The 20455-nt window shown below is 35.0% G+C and overlaps 3 protein-coding genes across 8 annotated transcripts; 1 reads left to right on the forward strand and 2 right to left on the reverse strand.

The window, feature by feature from the left end:
* Positions 1–1025: 1025 nt before the first annotated feature.
* LOC111795209 (long chain acyl-CoA synthetase 4) lies at positions 1026–6685 on the forward strand. 2 transcript variants are annotated; one of them, XM_023677505.2, is made up of 19 exons: positions 1026–1261; positions 1665–1728; positions 1849–1938; positions 2035–2091; positions 2285–2333; positions 2473–2549; positions 2721–2760; positions 2875–2969; positions 3198–3365; positions 3459–3569; positions 3649–3736; positions 3938–4004; positions 4699–4774; positions 4881–4998; positions 5119–5364; positions 5453–5592; positions 5670–5852; positions 5958–6077; positions 6450–6685. In XM_023677505.2, the coding sequence occupies exons 1-19, from the start codon at positions 1110–1112 to the stop codon at positions 6489–6491; spliced, it is 1983 nt and encodes a 660-aa protein (XP_023533273.1). In that variant the 5' UTR covers positions 1026–1109; the 3' UTR covers positions 6492–6685. The 2 variants fall into 2 exon arrangements, with proteins under 2 accessions (XP_023533273.1, XP_086984011.1); XM_087127885.1 differs by lacking the exons at positions 1026–1261; positions 2285–2333 and having other exon boundaries at positions 1678–1728.
* Positions 6686–7189: 504 nt separating this feature from the next.
* On the reverse strand, positions 7190–12617 carry LOC111795216 (Leucine-rich repeat (LRR) family protein). Of its 5 annotated transcripts, XR_015422765.1 has the most exons (8): positions 12259–12616; positions 11384–11538; positions 10929–11146; positions 9808–10417; positions 8797–9297; positions 8365–8522; positions 7901–8278; positions 7190–7587 (listed from the first exon to the last, which is right to left on the reverse strand). XR_015422765.1 is itself a non-coding variant. In XM_023677536.2 (7 exons), exons 1-6 carry the CDS (start codon positions 12361–12363, stop codon positions 8380–8382), a joined length of 1704 nt encoding a protein of 567 aa, XP_023533304.2. In that variant the 5' UTR covers positions 12364–12617; the 3' UTR covers positions 7674–8278; positions 8365–8379. The 5 variants fall into 5 exon arrangements, 4 of the variants coding, with proteins under 4 accessions (XP_023533304.2, XP_023533296.2, XP_023533280.2 ...); XM_023677536.2 differs by lacking the exon at positions 7190–7587 and having other exon boundaries at positions 7674–8278; positions 12287–12617; XM_023677528.2 differs by lacking the exon at positions 7190–7587 and having other exon boundaries at positions 7674–8269; positions 12259–12617.
* An 834-nt stretch (positions 12618–13451) lies between these two features.
* LOC111807058 (endoglucanase 6) lies at positions 13452–17383 on the reverse strand. Its single transcript, XM_023692627.2, has 9 exons — positions 17051–17383; positions 16746–16958; positions 16276–16476; positions 15696–15785; positions 15405–15569; positions 15049–15333; positions 14564–14912; positions 14413–14475; positions 13452–14300 (listed from the first exon to the last, which is right to left on the reverse strand). The coding sequence occupies exons 1-9, from the start codon at positions 17243–17245 to the stop codon at positions 14002–14004; spliced, it is 1860 nt and encodes a 619-aa protein (XP_023548395.2). The 5' UTR covers positions 17246–17383; the 3' UTR covers positions 13452–14001.
* Between the last annotated feature and the right edge of the window lie 3072 nt (positions 17384–20455).

A 20455-nucleotide genomic window follows, 5' to 3' on the forward strand; every position in this document is an offset into this window, starting at 1 on the left:
GATACAATCGTGGACAACATGTCCTAAACAAGTATGACCAAAACATCCGACACGTGATCACAATAACACACCTTGGACAAACATGATAACAGACACTCGACCCTTTCATTCTATAAAGTATTATTATTATTATTTATTACTGAAATAATTTAATGTATAATAGTTTTTTTTTAATTTTTATTATTAATTTCCATTTTTAATGTTCTAAAAAATCATTTTAATTTTTTAAACAAAAAATATAGAACGTGGGAGGTTTTTATTAAAGTTTGGAAATCATATGGTAAACATGGTTTACCAGTTCTCCCATTAATGGAGATTTTTAAAAGCCATCTCATTGGGGCCCACAAAGCATACATAAAAATAAAAAAATAAAAAAATAAAAAAATAAAAAAAACAAAATAATCTTGCATCCATTTTTTAAAATTAAATACTTTAAAAAATAAATTTATTGTATTTATTTTTTTCACTATTATTTATCATTATTTGCAATTTACATTTACTGTATAATTAAATAACACAATAAATAATTAAATATGAAATAACCAATAACTAAAATCTTATTTCACCCCATTATATAATTTAATTTTCTGCTCACTATTAGATAGGTCAAAGGAGGACGACTTTCGTATTTATTTATTTATTATATTTACAATAATTTTTAAATATTTAAATTCTTACCTAAATTAAAATAATAATAATAATAATAATAATAATAAGTTTTTAACTTTGACTAAATATAAAAATTTAATATAAAAGTATAATATTTACGAAAATAAAGGAGTGAATACATAATACTCCAAAGGTGAGTGTCTGAATTAATAATAAATGTAATTATTATAATAATAATAATGTAATAATTATTATAATAATAATTTTGGTGGGGACAAAAAAGAATAAGAAAAAGAAAAGAAAAAAGGAAGAAAAAAGAATGCTTTTTTTAGTGTATTTACCATTTACGACACATGGTAAGGTCACAGGAAGCACACCAATGTTTTGACTCTTTTGTACTTTGTATTTGTGTATATAAACCATCTTCCTCCGCTTACTCAATTTCATCAATTTTTGACGAATCAACACGCTTTTCTTTTCTCTGTAACGGAGGCCGAAGGATGTCGCAGATGAAGTATTTGATTGAGGTGGAGAAGCACAAGGACGCCATTAATGGAAGGCATTCCATCGGACCCGTTTACAGAAGCATTTTCGCCAAAGATGGCTTTCCGCCGCCCATTCATGGATTGGATAGCTGTTGGGATATATTTAGGTGCGATTACTTCATTCTCTGTTTGTTTTTGGTGTTCATTTGTGGTTAGGAATGCTGAAGTAGAAATGTTTTCCTGTTTTATTCATCGGACTTGTTGAGTTCAGTTCAGATTTTTGGGTATTCTGCTGGCTGTTTTGATATTGACGACGTCTATAGATTTTGAAGTATTAGTTTGAATGGTTTTGATCGAAGTTTTCATAGTTCGTTGTTGTTTTTTTTTTTCTTAGTAGTTGGTTCTGCTGCTTTTAATTGGAACAGTGGTAGTTCAAATTGCTTGAGATCAATATCATGTTACGTGTCTGTGTTCTGCTTGCTCTGTTCTTATTTCTGTGCAGTACTTCAAAAAGTTTGGGGAATATTATGTAGTGCGTCAATTTTTCAATTGATTACTGTTGCATTGCAGGTTGTCAGTGGAAAGAAACCCTGGTAATCGGATGCTTGGGCACCGTGAGATTGTGAATGGGAAGGTATATCCATTTTGCAGATAATCCAGATGCCCCAAAGGGTTGTTTTGGTTCCTTTTTTTTTAAATCTTCCCGTAAGACCTTGCAATAAGTTGTACCTTGGGTCTGTTTTGTTTTTCACAGGCTGGTAAATATGTGTGGCTAACATATAAGGAAGTGTACGATATAGTCATAAAAATTGGGAATTCTTTGCGCAGTAGAGGTTTTGCAGAAGTAAGTTTCCTTCCTTATTAGGATATTTGATTCATTTCTGCAAGTACATCTCTGCAAATCTTGTGGATTGAAGCTTGAACTAATTTCTGTTTATAGGGAGTAAAATGTGGCATCTATGGTGCCAATTGCTCGGAGTGGATAATAAGCATGGAGGTAGAGTTTTACTTTTGCTCCTGACTTATTTCTTGATACCATTTTTCTTTTATCTTCTTCAGTAGTTTGTCCAGTAACTGTTAATGCATTTGTGGAGGACATGGAAAATTCTCTGTAGTCATGATATCCACGGAGAAGTCAGTTTGTTCTTTATTCTAGATGAATATTACATGACATTGAAGAACACTTGCAGGCATGTAATGCTCATGGGCTATACTGTGTTCCTTTGTATGACACATTAGGTATGCTGTATGCAAGATTCTTCTAAATTTGTAATTATGTTGTGTGGTTTGAGTATAATCTCCTGCTCTTTCTGTATCTCTTTTATAAGCAAAATTAAAGGAAGCTGATGAACTTTCTGTCATACGATTCATCGTTTAGGTGCTGGTGCTGTGGAATTCATTATATGCCACTCAGAGATATCTATTGCTTTTGTAGAAGAGAAGAAGTTACCTGAGGTACAGTCCTAATATGATGGAAGTCTGAAATTTAGTATCTTGGTAATTAACTTTGCATCTTTACTCGAGAGCTGGTCTAGGACCTCGGAGAATGGTGATTCAGTGGCACAATATGCATGGTACTTGTCCTGGGTAGTTTTGATCATATGAATTTTATCTTTTTCTTTCCAGATCTTGAAAACATGCCCGAGCACAACCAAATACTTGAAAAGTGAGTTTTTATCACTATTGAGATTCTCTGGCCTATGATGTCTATAAAAGAAACTTTTAATTTTTTTTAGTTTATTTTTATCTTTAGTAAAACTTTTCATTTGCTTGCTTGTAGCAATTGTGAGTTATGGCAAGGTTACACCTAATCTGAGAGAGGAGTTTGAGAAGTATGGGCTTGAAATATTTTCTTGGGATGAATTTTTGCTTCTGGTAAGTTATTATACGTGATCATTTGGCTCATCTGTACAGAATCCTCATTACTTATTCATAAAGTTATTAGCATGGATGATGAACTGAAAACTTTGTTCTTAATATATTTGTAAAGATATGTATAGACTCGGTAATACCTTTTTTTTCATCATCTTTCATCACAAGAACAAAGTACAAAATAATCTCATAAACTTATGAGTTTCCATTTCTTGAATCTGCTTAAAACAGGGTGAAAACCAACATTTTGATCTTCCCGTGAAAAAGAAAAGTGACATTTCCACAATTATGTATACAAGTGGGACTACCGGAGATCCAAAAGGAGTGATAATATCAAACAAAAGCATAATTTCACTTATAGCTGGTGTTCAGCGTCTACTTGAGAGCGTAAATGAATCGGTAGTTTACCTTAGCTTCTGCTTACAAGGTTTTATTTATGAAAACCTAGTAATGAAAATTTGATGTACCTTTTTCTCTCTGTCTCTCATACAGTTGAATGAGAATGATGTATATTTGTCATACCTTCCATTAGCACATATCTTTGACCGGGTGATCGAGGAGTTGTTTATCTTACATGGTGCCTCCATTGGATTTTGGCGTGGGGTGAGTAATCAATCATTTGACCTTTTTAGTGCACCAAATATAAGGTTTGTAAAAGTTGCTCATCATTTTCATTCTATAGGATGTTAAATTGTTGGTTGAAGATATTGGGGAGCTCAAACCCAGTATTTTCTGTGCTGTTCCTCGTGTTTTGGATAGAATTTATGCTGGTAAGCTGTCCATGTGAACTTTATGATTCTTCTTTTTGCCTGCTAGAGATAATTGAGAACAAACGTCCCTAGACCCAAAACCAATTCTAATGAATTGTAGGAATTATCCAGGGCATTGCACTGGTCTTGTCACTTTGGGCTATGAATGCTAATAAAGCTTAATCTCCTATGATCAAAATAATTGTTATTATATTTTCTCAGGCTTGACTCAGAAGTTAGATGCAGGGGGCATCTTTAAGAAGACGTTATTCAATCTTGCATACTCACAGTAAGTAATGTTCCACTTTGTTTAATTTTCTTAGAAAAGGCATGGAAGTAGTTGTAACAGTCAAAGCCCACCACTGACAGAAATTGTCATCTTTGGGCTTTCCCTTATGGGCTTCCCCTCAAGGTTATAAAATGCGTTTGTTACGGAGAGGTTTTCACACCCTTATAAGTAATGTTTCGTTTCCCTCTCCAACTGATGTGGGATCTCACAATCCACCCCTTTTGGGGGCCAGTGTCCTCGCTGGCACACCGCCCAGTGTCTAGCTCTGATACCATTTGTAATAGTTCAAGCTCACTGCTAGCAATTATTGCCTGTTTTAGCCTGTTACGTATCGTTGTCTGTCTCGCGGTTTTTAAAACGCGTCTACTAGGGAGTGGTTTCCACACCCTTATAAGGAATGTTTTGTTCCTCTCTCCAACCGATGTAGGATCTCAAATTTTGATAAAATAAAGATAGTTTTATGAAATATCATCCTATTCCTTTTTGGAAGAACTTTCTTAGTCTACATGACACATATTATTTTTACATACAAAGTCGTCTATATTCAACATGGTTCACTAACAGCCTTAGAACTTGATAATAATTTGATCAATTTTGTGATCAATGGATCGTGTTTTGGGGTATGATTATGAATCTAACACTTCTGTTGTTCTTATCATATTGTTAATGTGATTGGATTTATTCGATGCTGCAGCAAATTTGGTAACATGCAAAAGGGGCATAAACATGGTGAGGCATCTCCCATTTGTGACAAATTTGTCTTTAATAAGGTGAAAACAATTTTCTACTTTCTTGTCACAACTCCTAATTGACATGATGAGCCTCAGATTTACTAAAATTTAAATTCTTATTATGTTCTCTTGGGGTTCTTATCAGGTAAAGGAAGGGTTGGGAGGTAATGTGAGACTTATTCTATCTGGAGCCGCACCTCTATCAACTCACGTAGAAACTTTCTTAAGAGTTGTAGCATGTGCACATGTTCTACAAGGATATGGTAAGCCATTTCTGCAGTTCACTCTATAGTTTCTGATCTCCATCAACTCATAGATTTCTTGTTTATTTTGGCATTCCTTCCGTTTCTGTTTCAATGATGATTATGTTCATGCTAATGTAGGTTTGACAGAGACCTGTGCTGGGACTTTTGTCTCATTGCCTAATGAACTCTCAATGTTGGGAACAGTTGGCCCTCCAGTTCCAAATGTGGATGTCTGCCTAGAATCTGTACCCGAAATGGGATACGATGCCCTTTCAACCACGCCACGAGGGGAAATATGTGTTAGGGGAGACCCATTGTTTTCTGGATACTTCAAGCGTGATGACCTAACCAATGAGGTCATGATTGACGGATGGTTTCATACAGGTAGTCTTAATCCGTGCAGTAAAACTTGTTTCCTCTGTTTTTCTTTTTTTTTATCATAAATTTGCCTCTTTTTTTCTCCTTTCTTCAGGTGATATTGGTGAGTGGCAACCAAATGGGAGCATGAAAATTATTGATCGCAAGAAGAATATTTTCAAGCTTTCTCAGGGAGAATATGTTGCTGTGGAAAATTTGGAGAATATTTATGGTCTTGTATCTTCTATAGATATGGTATATTCTGAACTTCTGTTAACTTTTATTCTTCATTTATTTATGGCTTATGCATGGTATTCTATTGTTCAACTTAGATCTGGGTCTACGGGAACAGTTTTGAGTCCTTCCTAGTTGCAGTGGCTAACCCCAACAAGCTAGCACTCGAACGTTGGGCAAGCGAAAACAGTATCAAAGGGGACTTCGATTCACTTTGTGAAGATAAGAGGGCAAAAGACTACCTGCTTGGGGAGCTAAACAAAATTGCAAAAGAAAAGAAGGTTCTATTGGCCTAAGTTGCTACAGATTTCCATTGATTTGAGTAACCAATTATTAGTCTGATTGTCTAAAAACTAACATGAAGCTCACACTCTTGTTCTTGACAGTTGAAAGGCTTCGAGTTTATTAAAGCCATTCACCTTGATCCACTACCATTTGATATGGAACGTGACCTTATAACTCCAACATACAAGAAGAAGAGGCCTCAGTTGCTAAAATGTTATCAGGTTCGTATTCGAAAAACGACCTATCTCATCGATCAATTTAGTCAAATTCCCCAAACATGCCAAACCTATTCATGTTAGAATAATACACTTAGAAATAAGCATTAGAACTTCATAGGATTTAAACTAAATGGTATTCCGTGCTTATATTTCATTCTGATATTTCACTAAATGATTGCACTTGAAACATAAATTATGCATAAAAAACTATTCTCAAAAGTCATTTCAAACTCACTCCTCTTGGATCATTTACGTCCGAAATCAATGTCTGAAATAAGGCTGATGAAATCAATGTCTGAAATAATGCTGATGAAATCAATGTCTGAAATAATGCTGATGACCTGTTCTTTCATTATTACCATTATTTTTGGGCAGAATGTAATTGACAGCATGTACAATAATGCAAAGAAGCCCTAATGACGGAAGATGACATTAATGGAGCCATTGCCAGCTGCACTGTTTTTCATCGTATGATCCCTTTTTACTGTATATATGGATCAATTTATGTGGATGAAAAAGCTCTGTTTTTAGGGGGGACATGAAAATTTACCCAAACATCTATATTTAAGCATTTAGTTGTATTATAATAAATATGTCGGTTTTATGGAACATTTGTTTTTGTACTTTTAACGTTGTTATTAATTTTTAACAGTCTTTGTTGGTAATAAATGGGATTATAAATACAAATTGATGTGATGTTGATATGCTTAAAAACGACGTCTGATACTTGCAAATTAGGTAGGTTGCATGTCCTTTATGTTCATATGGACATTTTGAATGTCTTAAGATAGGCATATATAATAAATGAAGAAATGAGTAAATGAGACTCCCACCCACCTCTTGGCCCATTTCATTACTCATAACCTTTAAAGCATACTTTTAAGTTATTAGGGTGTTTTTAGTCTTTTTCATGATTAGAGTGTTGATTTAGACATCAAATTAGGGTAAAATTAGCTATTTAAAGCCTAAGCTATTTCAACCGGTAGAGTTTGAAATAAAACAATAGAGAGATTCAATGAGAGCTACAAACCTCGTCACCTAACAAATTTTATAGAGAGTTAGGAGCGTTTAATTCTTGAGCAGAAAATTCTCCTCATTCTTGGTCTTTGATCATTAAGATAATTTGTCTAATCCTTCCCATTGTTATGAATCACGACTCTCCACAATGGTATGATATTGTCCATTTTTAGCATAAGTTCTCATAGCTTTGCTTTGAACTTCTCCAAAAGGCATCATATCAATGGAGATAATATTCCTCACTTATAAACTCATGATCTTCCACTAAATTAACCAAGGTAGGACTCACTCCCAATAATTCTCGAACACCCATAGCATCAAAATCAATTTGAAAGTTTTAGTATTTGAATATTTCAAATTACTAGGAATCACATCAAACCCAACAAAGTAGGAGAAGGCATTGCCGGCAAAGAAAACGAACATAATTTCTTAACAGGATTGTCACGACTGAGTCATTCCATATTCTTCCCATATTGCTTAAACAAGATATCATAACCTGTTGAAAACAATCATTAGAAGGGGAAAAGTTCGAAGTAGTTAAAATGGGGGAGAAGAAAATGCAATATCATGGACAACTTCACATATTGGCAACAGCATTCAGTTTTTTCTTTTCTTTTCATTTTCCTTTGGGAATCTCACCGATTTGTTCTCATCTATATAACAAAAATTACGACACTCGATGAAAATTTCTCTATATTACCAATACATAACTCACGTAATGGGTAAGTTAACTTAAGAGATCTAAATATAATGAGCCTCAGTCATCAATAGTAAAATAGGATTAGCAAATAATTAGAACTGAAAGGTACCTTCCAAAAATGAAACTACCATGATCGTCTAGGGACGTCGTGTCTTCTACGATACTGACTCCAGCTTTCTGCAATCTAGCAATCTATGGAAGAACATAGACTATTCATCCCCTTTTTAGATACACAAGTTTACTCCACTGCAACAGTTCACTTTCTCCTTGCAATAAATCAAAAGAAACTCTTCCAGTTTAAACCTCTTATACATTTCCTCTACTGAGATTCTCCCTTTCTCAATGTCCGTCCCTTCTTCTGCAGTGCTAACCTCAAATGTTTCTATCCCACGCTTTGTAGTATCCTTCAAGTTGATCTCAACCAGAAACAATCCATGTAATTAAGATTCAAACTGAAGCATGCTTCAACGAAATTCCACTACATTTCCTATGTGGAACACACAATTAGTTTGTCAACATAAATATCTAGTCTAAACATAATGAACCTGAGCCAACAATAGTCAATGGGATTACCAAATAATTCAATTCTCAGAATACTTTAGGCAACTGCTTGTTACTGCGTCTTCGGGAATCAGACTTATGACTGGTTTCAGGAGTAGATGTGGAACTGTGGGCCAACGAAGAAAACTGTAGGGCAAGTAGCTCTTCTCTGCTGTACTTCAACCTTTGATCTATTGCATAAAGGGAAAGAAAAAAAGAAAAAATTCATATAACCTCGTAAACGATAACCTACTTAGAATCAAGATTTAGATACTGACATCCCTTGCATTACTTTTCATCATTTTATACTTCACTTGAATGCTCTCAACATTAACCAGAACATCAAATTATTCTTCACAAAGAAAATATTTTTATACCTGTTATTTTGTCAGTAACATAGAGCAAATATTATCAGCATATATGCATGTAAAAACTCACCATGTGTTATTTTTCTTAGTTACATACCTACAAAATACGGTGACGTGACAGTAGATCTGTTTCTCTGGTTCAGTCGTAATTTCTTTGGAGTGAGATGGGTTGAAGGTCGATTGGAGGAAGTAGGATCAGATAAGAAGTGAAAAAGTTCATGTCTAACTTCAATTTGTGGAAACCTTCTGTGAAATTCCAAAAGACCATCCTCAGTGAGGAGCCAACAACCTCTCAAGTCAATCTTTTGCAGAGTTGCCGCAGGCTTAAGAAAATCAAATGCCTGGTTAGTCAAAACTGCATCACGAATACTGAAGGTTTTCAAGTTGGGCAAAATTGACAAGTAGCTCAGGGACACATCCGTAAATGAGGGACTTCTGATCAGCAAGTGACTCAGTCTTGGGAATTTTGATAATGGGCGTAGAGATCCATCATCAACATGAGTATGCTCCAGATTCAACATTTCTAAACAATCAAGGGTTCGCAATTTTGTCAATGAGAGAAATTCACTTCCCTCTGCAGCTGATGGGTGAATATAACCTGAAATTTATGAAGGAAAAAAAAAAAAAAAAAAAAAAAAAAAAAAAAAAAACAGAAGACAGAACTAATCAGATGGTTTGAAGTGACATGGTGAACATATCAGCAACAATAGGTGCCCATAATTTCCCAATTGATTTTCCCATTTCCCATATCCTGCGGAGTAATTTCCAAACAAGTTTATTTCTATCTAGCACAGAACAAGGGCTAAACATTTTCAAATAGTATTCATCAGTTAATGTAATGCCAATAGAATCAAATGCATCAGCTTATGAAACCACCCACATAAAACCTGCACATGGTTATTGTGGCCTGCCTCTAAGAAGAAATATTAACTTCCGGTGCAGGAAAATAAAAGTGTTCAGCAAGCTACTACTATATGAAGGTGCTAGATAAGAACGACAGCAGAGCTGGTGAGTGTTTGGCGCATGATAAAAAGAAGCCAAGGGGAAAGTGCAGCATATGTGATCTGAATTGGTATACTCGAAGTATTCTTTAGTACAAAAGCAATACCTTTGATGTCTGTTTCACTGAGATCAATACTCTTCAAGGAAGGCATCGTACTTATATATGATAGGGCAACATCATCAATCATGGTATGAGATAGTGATAAAGTTTCAAGTTTAGGTACTTTCCCGGCCAAAATTCCAACTCCAGATGAGCTGACTGTTGTGCAGCTGAGGTTCAGATTTTTCAAATTTTCCCCAACAGACGCAATTAATTCAATTGAGTTGTCTCCTATGGTAGTAGAGCTAAGGTCCAAATATTCTAATGCTTTCGTATGAGATAAGAAGCAGAATCTGTGAAGAGAAGCATTCGAAAAGTCCAGATGATATAGGAAACTAGTTCCAACAAATCCCAGGTCTTCAGTCTCATTGGAAAATGTAGCACCAGAGGCAATAAGTTTCTTCAGAGGAACTTTATCACCAGGCCCTTTAAGTGTAGAGTCAATTATGCAGTTACTCATGTTCAGGCATTCTAGATGAGACAAGTTTGGGAACTTGGTGACATTAGTCCAAGCTATGTTCAGGAAGTTCAACTTTGGAAACATTTGTAGAACATCAGATCCACTGCTGGATATTTTGCTACCCCAAAGATCAAGATGATGTAATTTCGTAAGCACCTAAAAGAGTGTAGAACAGAAATGGAGAATCAAGTAAAAGAAAATATTAATTCAAAAACAAATTGTAAGGAAAGCGCAACAAAACAAATTGCAAGGAAAGAGCAACAAAATTTAATAGACAAACAATAAATAAACAGATTTCACATGGGAAATAAATAGTCAGATTGAGTTTCAGAGGAGAAATAACAATCTAATTATCCATATACTAGTTGGTCAAAGAAGAAGCTATAATGCAATCCAATCATCAAGTGGGATAAAACATCAAAAAGAACAAATATCTGGAGTGTCCTGCGCCATTCACAGATCCAATAGCCATTCAATACATTATCAAGCATTATTTGATGTTGTAGACATGTGCCAAGTGTAGGGAAGAGAATGCCTACGCGTTGGCACTGCATGAAACAATAGGTGTGTACCATGCAGCCACAGTCTCACAGACAAAAGGAACATCGGATTCACAGTAAAACATGTAGACAAATTGTCTTGACCAAAAAATTAAAAAAGAAAATACCTGAAGAGAACTCAGGGCCTGATCGGTGACAGGTAGACCACCCAAGTCCAAGAACATCAATGTCTTTAGGGAAGAAAGGAGGGTAACTCCACGTGCAGTGATGCCAGTCTCAGCAATGCATAGCTTTTCCAAGGTTGGTATGGACAAGAGATGCCTAATTCCAGCATCGGTAACTTTCAAACATCTAGAAATGTTCAACTCCCTTAACGTAGTCATCCCTATAAATAAACAAAGGGCATAACCGAACTTAACTAACTTGCAGCACTTCAATTAAGATGGACCTGTTAATATAGAGTAGATAAAAGGAGGAAAAGAATTTGAAAGTATCTTTCTTTTCATGGAAAATAAACAAAAGATTTTCAGGGTTCCACTAGGGCAGTGGAGAAATTACAACAAATTAGAATCATTCGACACGGAACTTTCTGTAACTTGCAATTCAGCCGTCTATAGCATACCTGCAACAGCCCATATACCAGAACTAGATAGCCTGTGGCAATTTGAGACGTTTAATGAGCGTAAGTAACGAAATGCCCCTATATAGGCCATCCATTCTGAATCGACAGCATTTTCACCACTTAGATCAACCACCTCTATGGTATATTTGACAACTCTGCATTAAAGCATCCAGTTCAGCAGAATGTTTGTGAACAACAAGGATAACTTGCTAAATCTTCCCATCTATAGGTGAAAAACAGAGTGGAATAAAGAAAGTACATAAACTTTATAAGCATTCCCGAAAAGTATATCACCCAATCAAATTGAAGAATAACACCAATATGAGCATAGCTTAGCAATTATGGCATATCTCCTTTCTTCAAGAGGCCATAAGTTCGACCTCATATGCGATGAAATCATCTAAGAAATATGAAATAGAAGAACAACATTTGCAAGACGGGAAATACCAAAATTATAAGCTATAGCTTCCTCTTCAGCTACTTTTTAGGAGTTTCCAGACAAGACCAAATTGAGGACGATTATCACCATCTCAATCAAGAGTTAACCGGAACTTCATTTCAACTAAGCAACAATTCTAGTATAATGCAACTGGATCATTTCAACATACACATCACAGAATCAAAGATAAAATGCGTCAAAGTAACTTAAGATGCAAAGCGAAGCAGATTGGTCACTCCAACCCCAAAGTACTCGGAATGAAATCCGAATTCACACAAATTTTAATAATTTCCATCCAATATAGAAGTTTTACGTCTTGATGAGAGACTTCCGGTCTCCATGTAGGACATGAGAGCCTAGAAGTTCTCTATCCGCCTTCGGTCGTTCAACAGACATTTCTAAATAATCACAAACAAAAAACGGAATCGAAAAATACTCGAGAAGAGAAGGGTAGAGGAGACGACGAGCATGTAGACGGCGAAGAAGAGCATCCGCGAGATGAGAGGGCAAACGCTCGAGGCTCCGCTTCTGCCTCCGCCATTTCTCGACGCTGTCCTTGCTCTCACAGGCCGAATTGAGACAGAGTTCAACCAGCTGATTCTCCATTTCCATAGGTTAATCTGCTTCCTGGATCTCAATTTCCCGTTTGATGAGGAAGGATTTGCTTGTTCTTGTTCTTGTTCTTGTTCCCGCTCCCGTTCCCAATGGCTGAATTTGGCGCAACACGAGTCAATATCCATCGAACGAACGAAGAAAGAACTTGGGAGTAAATTACATTTTTAGACATCACATCACATGCCGCAGTTTCCTTTTCTTTTTAAGGAATAAATTCCCATTTTATCATTTTTATGTTAACAAATATTGTTTTTGTGTATAATTCTTTAATTTTTAGTACAAATAAAAAGTATACCGAAAAGTAATTTCAATACTAATTTTTCAAAGCATCGGGGCTTAAAATGTAATTTGACTAAAACCTTTCCTTTCTCCCCCAAGGATCTTTGCAATGTTCAAATAATTATTATTGAAAGAAAAAATATTTCAAAAACTTAGACATACCCCATATTCATTAAACCTCTACTTTTTTTTCTCGCTCGAAACTACATAGCTCCAATGTACATAGCTTAAGCTAGGTTCACTTGTTTTATTGTTGCCTATCGCAATGTTATGAGAATTCAAGATTTAGGGCTTTCAAATTCTCGACTATGATCTCTCCAATGTCGTTATTTGCATCCACCCTTTATTAAGACGACAACATCTATTTCAATTTTCAATTCATCATCAGCCTTGTGGATCTAAAATACGACTATTAGGGAGAGGTTTCCACACCCTTACACGGATATTTTGTTTTCTTCTCCAACTAATGTGACATCTCACAATCCATCCCCCTTGGGGACCCAGCGTCCTTGGCAACACATTGCTCGATATTTGACTTTGATACCATTGGTAACAATTCAACCCCACCTCTAGCAAATATTGTCCACTTTAGACTGTTACGTATTACTGTCAGCCTCACGATTTTCACACTCTTGTATGAAATGTTTCATTCCCCCTCCAACCTACCAAGGTATGGAAGTCTAGGGAAGTCCCAACAATTCAAGAATATATCAAACAATTACTCTCACTATAGCATGAAAAAACACAAAGTTTTGATTGTAGTGATGATTCAGTGTATCTTAATAACAAGATAAGCAAAAAACACACCATGTTTCACAAACTATATTTGAGTGTGAAGAACAAGAAAATGTAGCAAAACACTCATCTAAAACATACACAAAGCAACTTCACAATTCAAAGAAAGAAATTAAGAACTCTCTTGCAAATTCTTTGAGAAGAAGGCAGCCATCTTTGGTTGCTTCTCTGACACTCAGCTGTTCATTCTGTCTATATAGCTTTGAAGAGGTGGAGAAAGAGGATGAGCACCATTTCAAACTCTCTTCTCTCCTTTCTTCCCCCAACTTCAGCACCATTATTTACCCTAATTGCATCTAAAAACCTATGCAAACTCACTCTATCACGCGTAAATATCGACTTTCTTTTGAAAAAAAATGGTAACGGAATGAGATCAAGATCGTTCGAGACTTCGCTATCTATAACTGCACAATTCTTACACCACTCCATGAACTGCCAAAGCTTGTATGATGTATCTCCTTGGTTTGGTTTCTTACATTCTTTCCCTTATTTAGAAGAGAGTGTAGCTGGAGACTGAGATGTTGGCTGGAGAAGCTGTGTGAATGTACACAAACTCAAGGCTTTCTCCGGCAGCTAATGAGTTGAGCCAAGATGGGAAGACATATGAATCACCAGATTTCTCCAAACCCCAGAGAGGACCGTAAAGTCGGAAAATCGAAAGTTTCAGATCTTTGAGACTTTTTGGTGACTTGTTAGTCACTTTTGTTGAGTACCTGTAGTAAGTCTTTCCCTTAGCAGTCCAGGAACTTGTCATCTTCTGCTCAACAGTAATTGGAGTAGAAGACGACACTGCAAAACAAGCACTTCACTCAAATATTTGCCTTCTATAATCAATAAAAATTTAACTATTCTTTATCTTTCCTTCCTAATCAGTTTATATTGATAAATTAACTCATCATACCTGGAGATGGAAGAGTGTTGGACTGTGCAGATGGATCTGGATGATTAACAGGAGGAAGAAGCACTGTGGAAGAACACAAAATAATGATGATCAGTGACCATGATTTTACTTGAAAATGCTATTAGAAAGCTGATTATAATCAACTAAATACCTGGAAGGAGCTGATTGTAGCCACTATGACCACCACTGAGTCTGGCTAAAATACCAAGAATTGGAGCATTGTTGTAGGTAGCAGGCTCAGTTTGTTCATAATTGTCCCTTTCATCAGCAAAATTGTCATAGGCATCAGGTCCACCCACAATGGCACCGGAGAGGAGGTTGGGGTCGCTTGCCTTCCTGCTGTACCATGTGGCATAGCCACCCCTGCAGCTGACAAAGGCAGAATTAACCTTGATCGAAACAATGGAAGATCCCCTGTGGTGGACTTGTCGTGGGTAATTGTTTCCATATCCCACCATGTAACTCGTAGCTCTGGGATTGTCTCCAAGAATGTAATCCACCTGGTTAAAATTTCACACACCCCATTTAGGCATTTCGTCAAACACTTCACAGGCACTCCACTATAAAATCAAACCCTCCCTTCAAGAACAATGAGACAATTACTACAACATTCCCATTTGGAAAATATATACAAACCTGAGATTTTGCAAAGCCAAGAAGCCCAGAAGGTGGGACATTACCGGCGGCACACCTCAAATTGCCACCTGAGGAAGAGAGATAATCGGAATAGACAGTGGCGAGAAATGAAGCGCTAGTAACGAATTGCATATTGTTCCATCTCTGACGGAAGATGAGACCGGCGGGCGTAGTCTGAACATTACGAGTGCCTTTCTTCATGCAAGAACACAAGAAATTTTCAGCCTTTTCCTTATACCTCTCGAACACCGGAGCATGATGAGCCGCTCGTCCTTGCAATAAGAACTGCAAAAGCGTTCAATAACGGAAAGAAATTGAAGTCGAAAGCAAAATTAATGAAAGAAAAAGAAAGAAACCTTGGCGACAAGGGTTTGGACACCAGCATATTTGACATCCCAGCCAAATTCAGTCATGCTCCAACCAGTTCCTCCCATGGAATCCCCATTTTCTCCGAGGTAATTCAAGTAATATTGGTTGTTTGTTGCCTCATACAACCAAGCAGCTGCCCACAGTAGCTCATCCTGCAAATTAAACCGTTCAGAACGACCGGCCCATTCAAATGTGGGGTTTGGGCTTATGGATTTAAGCCCAAAAAGAGTAAACGGCCCATTTAGGCCCAAAAGAAAAAAAGGAGATGAGATACGCACATTGTAGCCACTGACAGATCGATAGTACTTTTGAGCGACAGTAATACTGCTGTCGTATTTTCCTCTGTATTTGTCCGCGAACTCGAACAGCTGAAAATAATAACAATTTTTTTTTATTTATTTTTAATATATCTTTCTTCAATGGCATTTCCGTAATTTCACACTTGCGTTCACATGACCAAACACTCCCCACCGACACTTTTATCACGTGACTATTATTATGGAATTGGTTCCCATTATTTTAATATTCGTAAATTCATATTTTTAATATTCAATTTAATCAAACCATTAACATCGCATAAATCATAGAATACAAACTAATCATAATTTATCATATTTGTAATTTTCTCAACTAATACTTAGCCACATGGATTAACCATTTTCATTTTCATTTTTATCTCTTTTCTAAAAAAACATAGCATTTAATATAGCAATAAATAAATAGAATAAAGTATTAATTACGGTAGTTTTACTATCATGCGCTGTGGGGCATCACTAGCATACGCTTTCAAATGTAATTTTTTTTTTTTCTTTTCTTTTTTGTGGATAAATTCAAATAATATACAATTGGTTGGCTAACCTGGCGGGCATGGGAGAGGAGCTCATTGGCGTAGGAGGGGTTGTAGTGGCGGAAGACGAGCGAGGCAGCGGCCATAGCGGCGGCGGTTTCTCCTGCGAGATCCGACCCGGGATTGCTCGGGTCAATCTTGTAAGCTCGTCGGTCCGTCGTCATGTCCTCCGGCCGCTGCCAACAGTAATGGTCCGTGTTCCCATCTCCCACCTAACAATTCCGCACATCAATTTGCCTTTATTTTTCACATTAAAAAAAATTTCTTCAAATATAATGCTTGTTTTATATTCATTTAAATAAAATAAAAATTAAATTGAAATTCCATTTGATTAACAATTGTACAAGGTAATTACAAATTAAGTCCCATAAATACACACTTTTGTCCTTAATTTACTAAAAAAAGTCAAATATTCGTATAAATTAAACATTAGTAAATTTCTGTTAAATAAGACAAAGAAAACATGATAATTACTACTAACCTCTCCATAAAGAACATAGGGTTCGGGGTGGGCTTTGATGAGGTAATCGGTGCCCCATTTCACGGCGTCAAGGGCATGACCAAGTTCACCATTAGCGGCCATTTGTTTCCCGTATTCCACAATGCTCCAACTCATCATCGTCACCGTGAACGCCATCGGCAGTCCGAACTTCACATTGTCGCCGGCGTCATAGTATCCTCCGGTTAGATCCACCTACAACACAAAAATCCCCAAAACTCAATCAACTTCCCAAGAAAAAAAAAAAAAACAGTGATCATTTAAATGAAACAGAGGCGAGGCGTTACCCCGCTGGCCTTGCCATCTTGAAGGCCGGAGTTGGCGCGCCAAGTGACGCGCTGGTTGTGGGGGAGGTAGCCGGATCTCTGAGCTTCAAAGAACAGAATGCTCTTGCTCAGAGCTTGGCCGTAGTCGTGGCCGCCCAGGGCAGAGGGGACACAAATTACCAGAAACAGAGCAATGGGTAGGATGGGAATTTCCATGTTTTGTGAAGGAATTGGAAGGGGAAATGGCAATGCCGGTGGGATTTATGAAGGGAAAACAGAAGGACCCCTTAAGGGGAAGGGAGGAGGAAGGGGGAAAGAGATGACTGTGGGGTGGGCAGTGGACGAGAAGATGAGAGCACTATATAACCTTGGAGGGAAGGTCCCCCAAATGAGCAAAGATGGGGGAAAAAATATTTATTTATTTATTTATTTATTTATTTAAACTTTAAATTTTTATTTAATTTTGTTCATTTTAAGAATATATGTTTTAATTCGGACATTTTATAATCTTTAGACTTCACTTAATAAATTTTGTGCAATATTCTCTTAATTTATACTAAACATAATTTAAAACAGTTAATTTCTTTAATATTGTTGAAGCAAATAAAGAAAATAATTTTTTTAAATTATATTAAATTATTTTTGAGGAGGTTGAGAACAGTTGAGAGAACAGAGCATGTGGGTGTCTGAGTAGTTAATATGTTGTGGGTAGGTCGATGTGGAATTAATGTGGAATTAAATTTTTGGGGAAAATAACTATAATAAAATTTATGAAATTTATTATAAAATTGCAACTATAAAAGATAGTTTACAAGGCAGTTGTCCTTTTCAGGTCTGTAAATTACCGAATAAAGGATCACATGAAAAGTGAGTTCCAAACAGGGTCAATAAATTAAGAAATTAACCTTTTTTTTTTCTTTTTCTTTATTGGTTAAATAATAATAATTAAAGTACCATTATAAAGAAATTTAATACATCACCATTATTTGTTTTATTTATTGTATTGTATTACCAAAATAACGGCCAACCAATCAAATCGAGCTTGACAAATTTTTGGTACATTTATGACCAAAATTAAATTCGACCTAAAATATGTTATTAGGTTCGCAATTTCATGAATTTTATATAATTCTAGCTTTATTGCGGTAATATTGTAATTTTGTTTCACCATGAGGCGATTATGGTCTTTTCGGTATTGCCGTTTGGACGGACACTAATAGTGACTTGTATCTAGGATTCCATACTTTATTTTTATTTTTGTTTCTTTATTCATATTTATTTTATTTTGTTTCTATTTATTAATATTTTACAATTCCACCGACACCACAAAATAATTTAATAATCACCATACTAATTTATTTATTTTTGTTCATTTCTTCATCTTTTAAGTTTCCATTTTACGTTATATACATTCAAAAAAATATCTGTATAGCTATACTTATATTTAGATAAATAAATTTTAGTTTTAATTTGTTTCAATGTTTTTAATTATCTTAACAAAAGAGGTTAGGAAATTATGACATCTTTATGGTATTTAAATTTCATATTAAATCAAATAAAAAAATAATTCAAACAAGTTGAAAAATAAAGTATTTAAGAAAGGGAGAAAAGAGGGAAAAAAAAAAAAGAAAAGGAAAACGACAAAAGAAGATACGGTCAAAAGATCGGTGCTTCTCAAAAGCTTTTATTCCAAACCGCAATCAACGGTCTCGACGAAAAGGAAGGTTATCCAAATAATAATTTTAAATTTTTCTTTATTAATATTTTTCTAATTATTCTGAACTTATTTTATTTTAAGCTAATTAAGCAAACAGAATCAAGGCGGCAACCTCACGTGATGACCGGTTGGTGCCGGTTCTGTGACGGTCTCGGCTGCTATTTCCGCTGCTACTTTTTACCGGTTGTCGGAGGTTGTCTTTATTATTTAATAAATACTCGTAAATGTTTTGGATTCTTTATCTTACTTTTATTTAATTACTTTTTGGCGCCTTTGGCTTACATCCTTTCAATAAATTTCCCTCCTTACTTCTTTCAATCACATTTAATATTGAAATTTATTTCTTACCCTCTAATATATTCTATCTATTTCATCTTTAAATTCTAAAATATATAATAAATTTATTTTACATTTTAAATATTTTAATTTTCAAATTAATTAAAGTTGGGTTTATAAAGTGATAGTTGCTTCCAAATTAAAATTTCACAATCCCAAATGCCAATAAATTATTTATTTAAAAAAAAAAAAAACTAAAGCGCTTCTTTTTTTTTTTTTTTTTTTTTTTTTTTTTTTTTTTTTTTATAGGGTCGTTTGTTTTGGAATCTGAATAAAGATTAAAAAAAAATAATAATAATAAAAAAAAAGTTAAATTTATGTGAGATTTAAATTGAAAGTCAACGATATATGGATACCAATAAAGTTAAGTTAAAATGGTAGGGTTTATTTGAGGACTGTTTTCAAACAGTTTTTGCCAAATAAAAATAAATAAATAAATAACAGTGAAAATAAAAAACGGTGAAGTAGAAACACTCAACTCTCAGGAATGTTTCAGGCATGGCTGTCCATCTTGCATCCTTAAAAGTCTCAAATTCCTTTTTTTTTTTTTCTTAAAATAAAAATTAAAAAAAGGCCTATTTTTCTAATATATTACCTCGATAATTATTAAATTAAAAAAAAAAAAGGCTAAATCTTTTAAATTGTTCGACCATTTTCTTTAAACATTAACCCATTGTGTAGATTCAAAAATATGTTTGATGTTTTGATAAATCTATTTTAATGACTATATTTTAATATGTTATTATATGATAAAATTTGACATTAAAAATTATAAATACGTTACAGTATGTCTAAATAAATAAAATGTTATTCAATGAGACAATCATAATGTCTCATTGGAAAGAAAAGAAGGTAGGTCGAATTTATATGAAGTGATTATAGAGAGAGTAAAAATGATTAAATATACTCCGAAAAGATGGGGGAGAGAGAGAGGTGGTGGAGCGTGAGTGTCATAGGCGCGTGAAGAAAGTCCTTAACAAAAGCAGAGTGGGGCCCGGGGGGGGATTTGGAAAAAGATACGTGCCATGTTACTTTTTGGGGAATGATAGACCACGAGTGCTTTTAAATGTTGCCTGCCGTCCCCACCCTTTCAATATTCCCCTACAAATTATTATTTATCTTTTTATTTCTTCCACAAAATATCCACGCTATATTATCATTCTTTATTATTCCCAATATATATATATATATATTTATTATTACTATTAATTAAAAATACTAGTAAACAATTTGAATTTTGAGTTTCTTAAAAAAAATATATAGAATGTAAATGTGTAATGTTTTTACGTATAAGAATACTCGACTTTCATGCATTCTAATTACAATATTGTTTAAAAAAATAAACGGTATTTTTGCTCAAACAATTAGATACC

Source organism: Cucurbita pepo, chromosome 1 (genome assembly GCF_057944985.1).
Source record: "Cucurbita pepo subsp. pepo isolate OVF chromosome 1, ASM5794498v1, whole genome shotgun sequence".
In the NCBI taxonomy this organism is placed as follows: domain Eukaryota; kingdom Viridiplantae; phylum Streptophyta; class Magnoliopsida; order Cucurbitales; family Cucurbitaceae; genus Cucurbita; species Cucurbita pepo.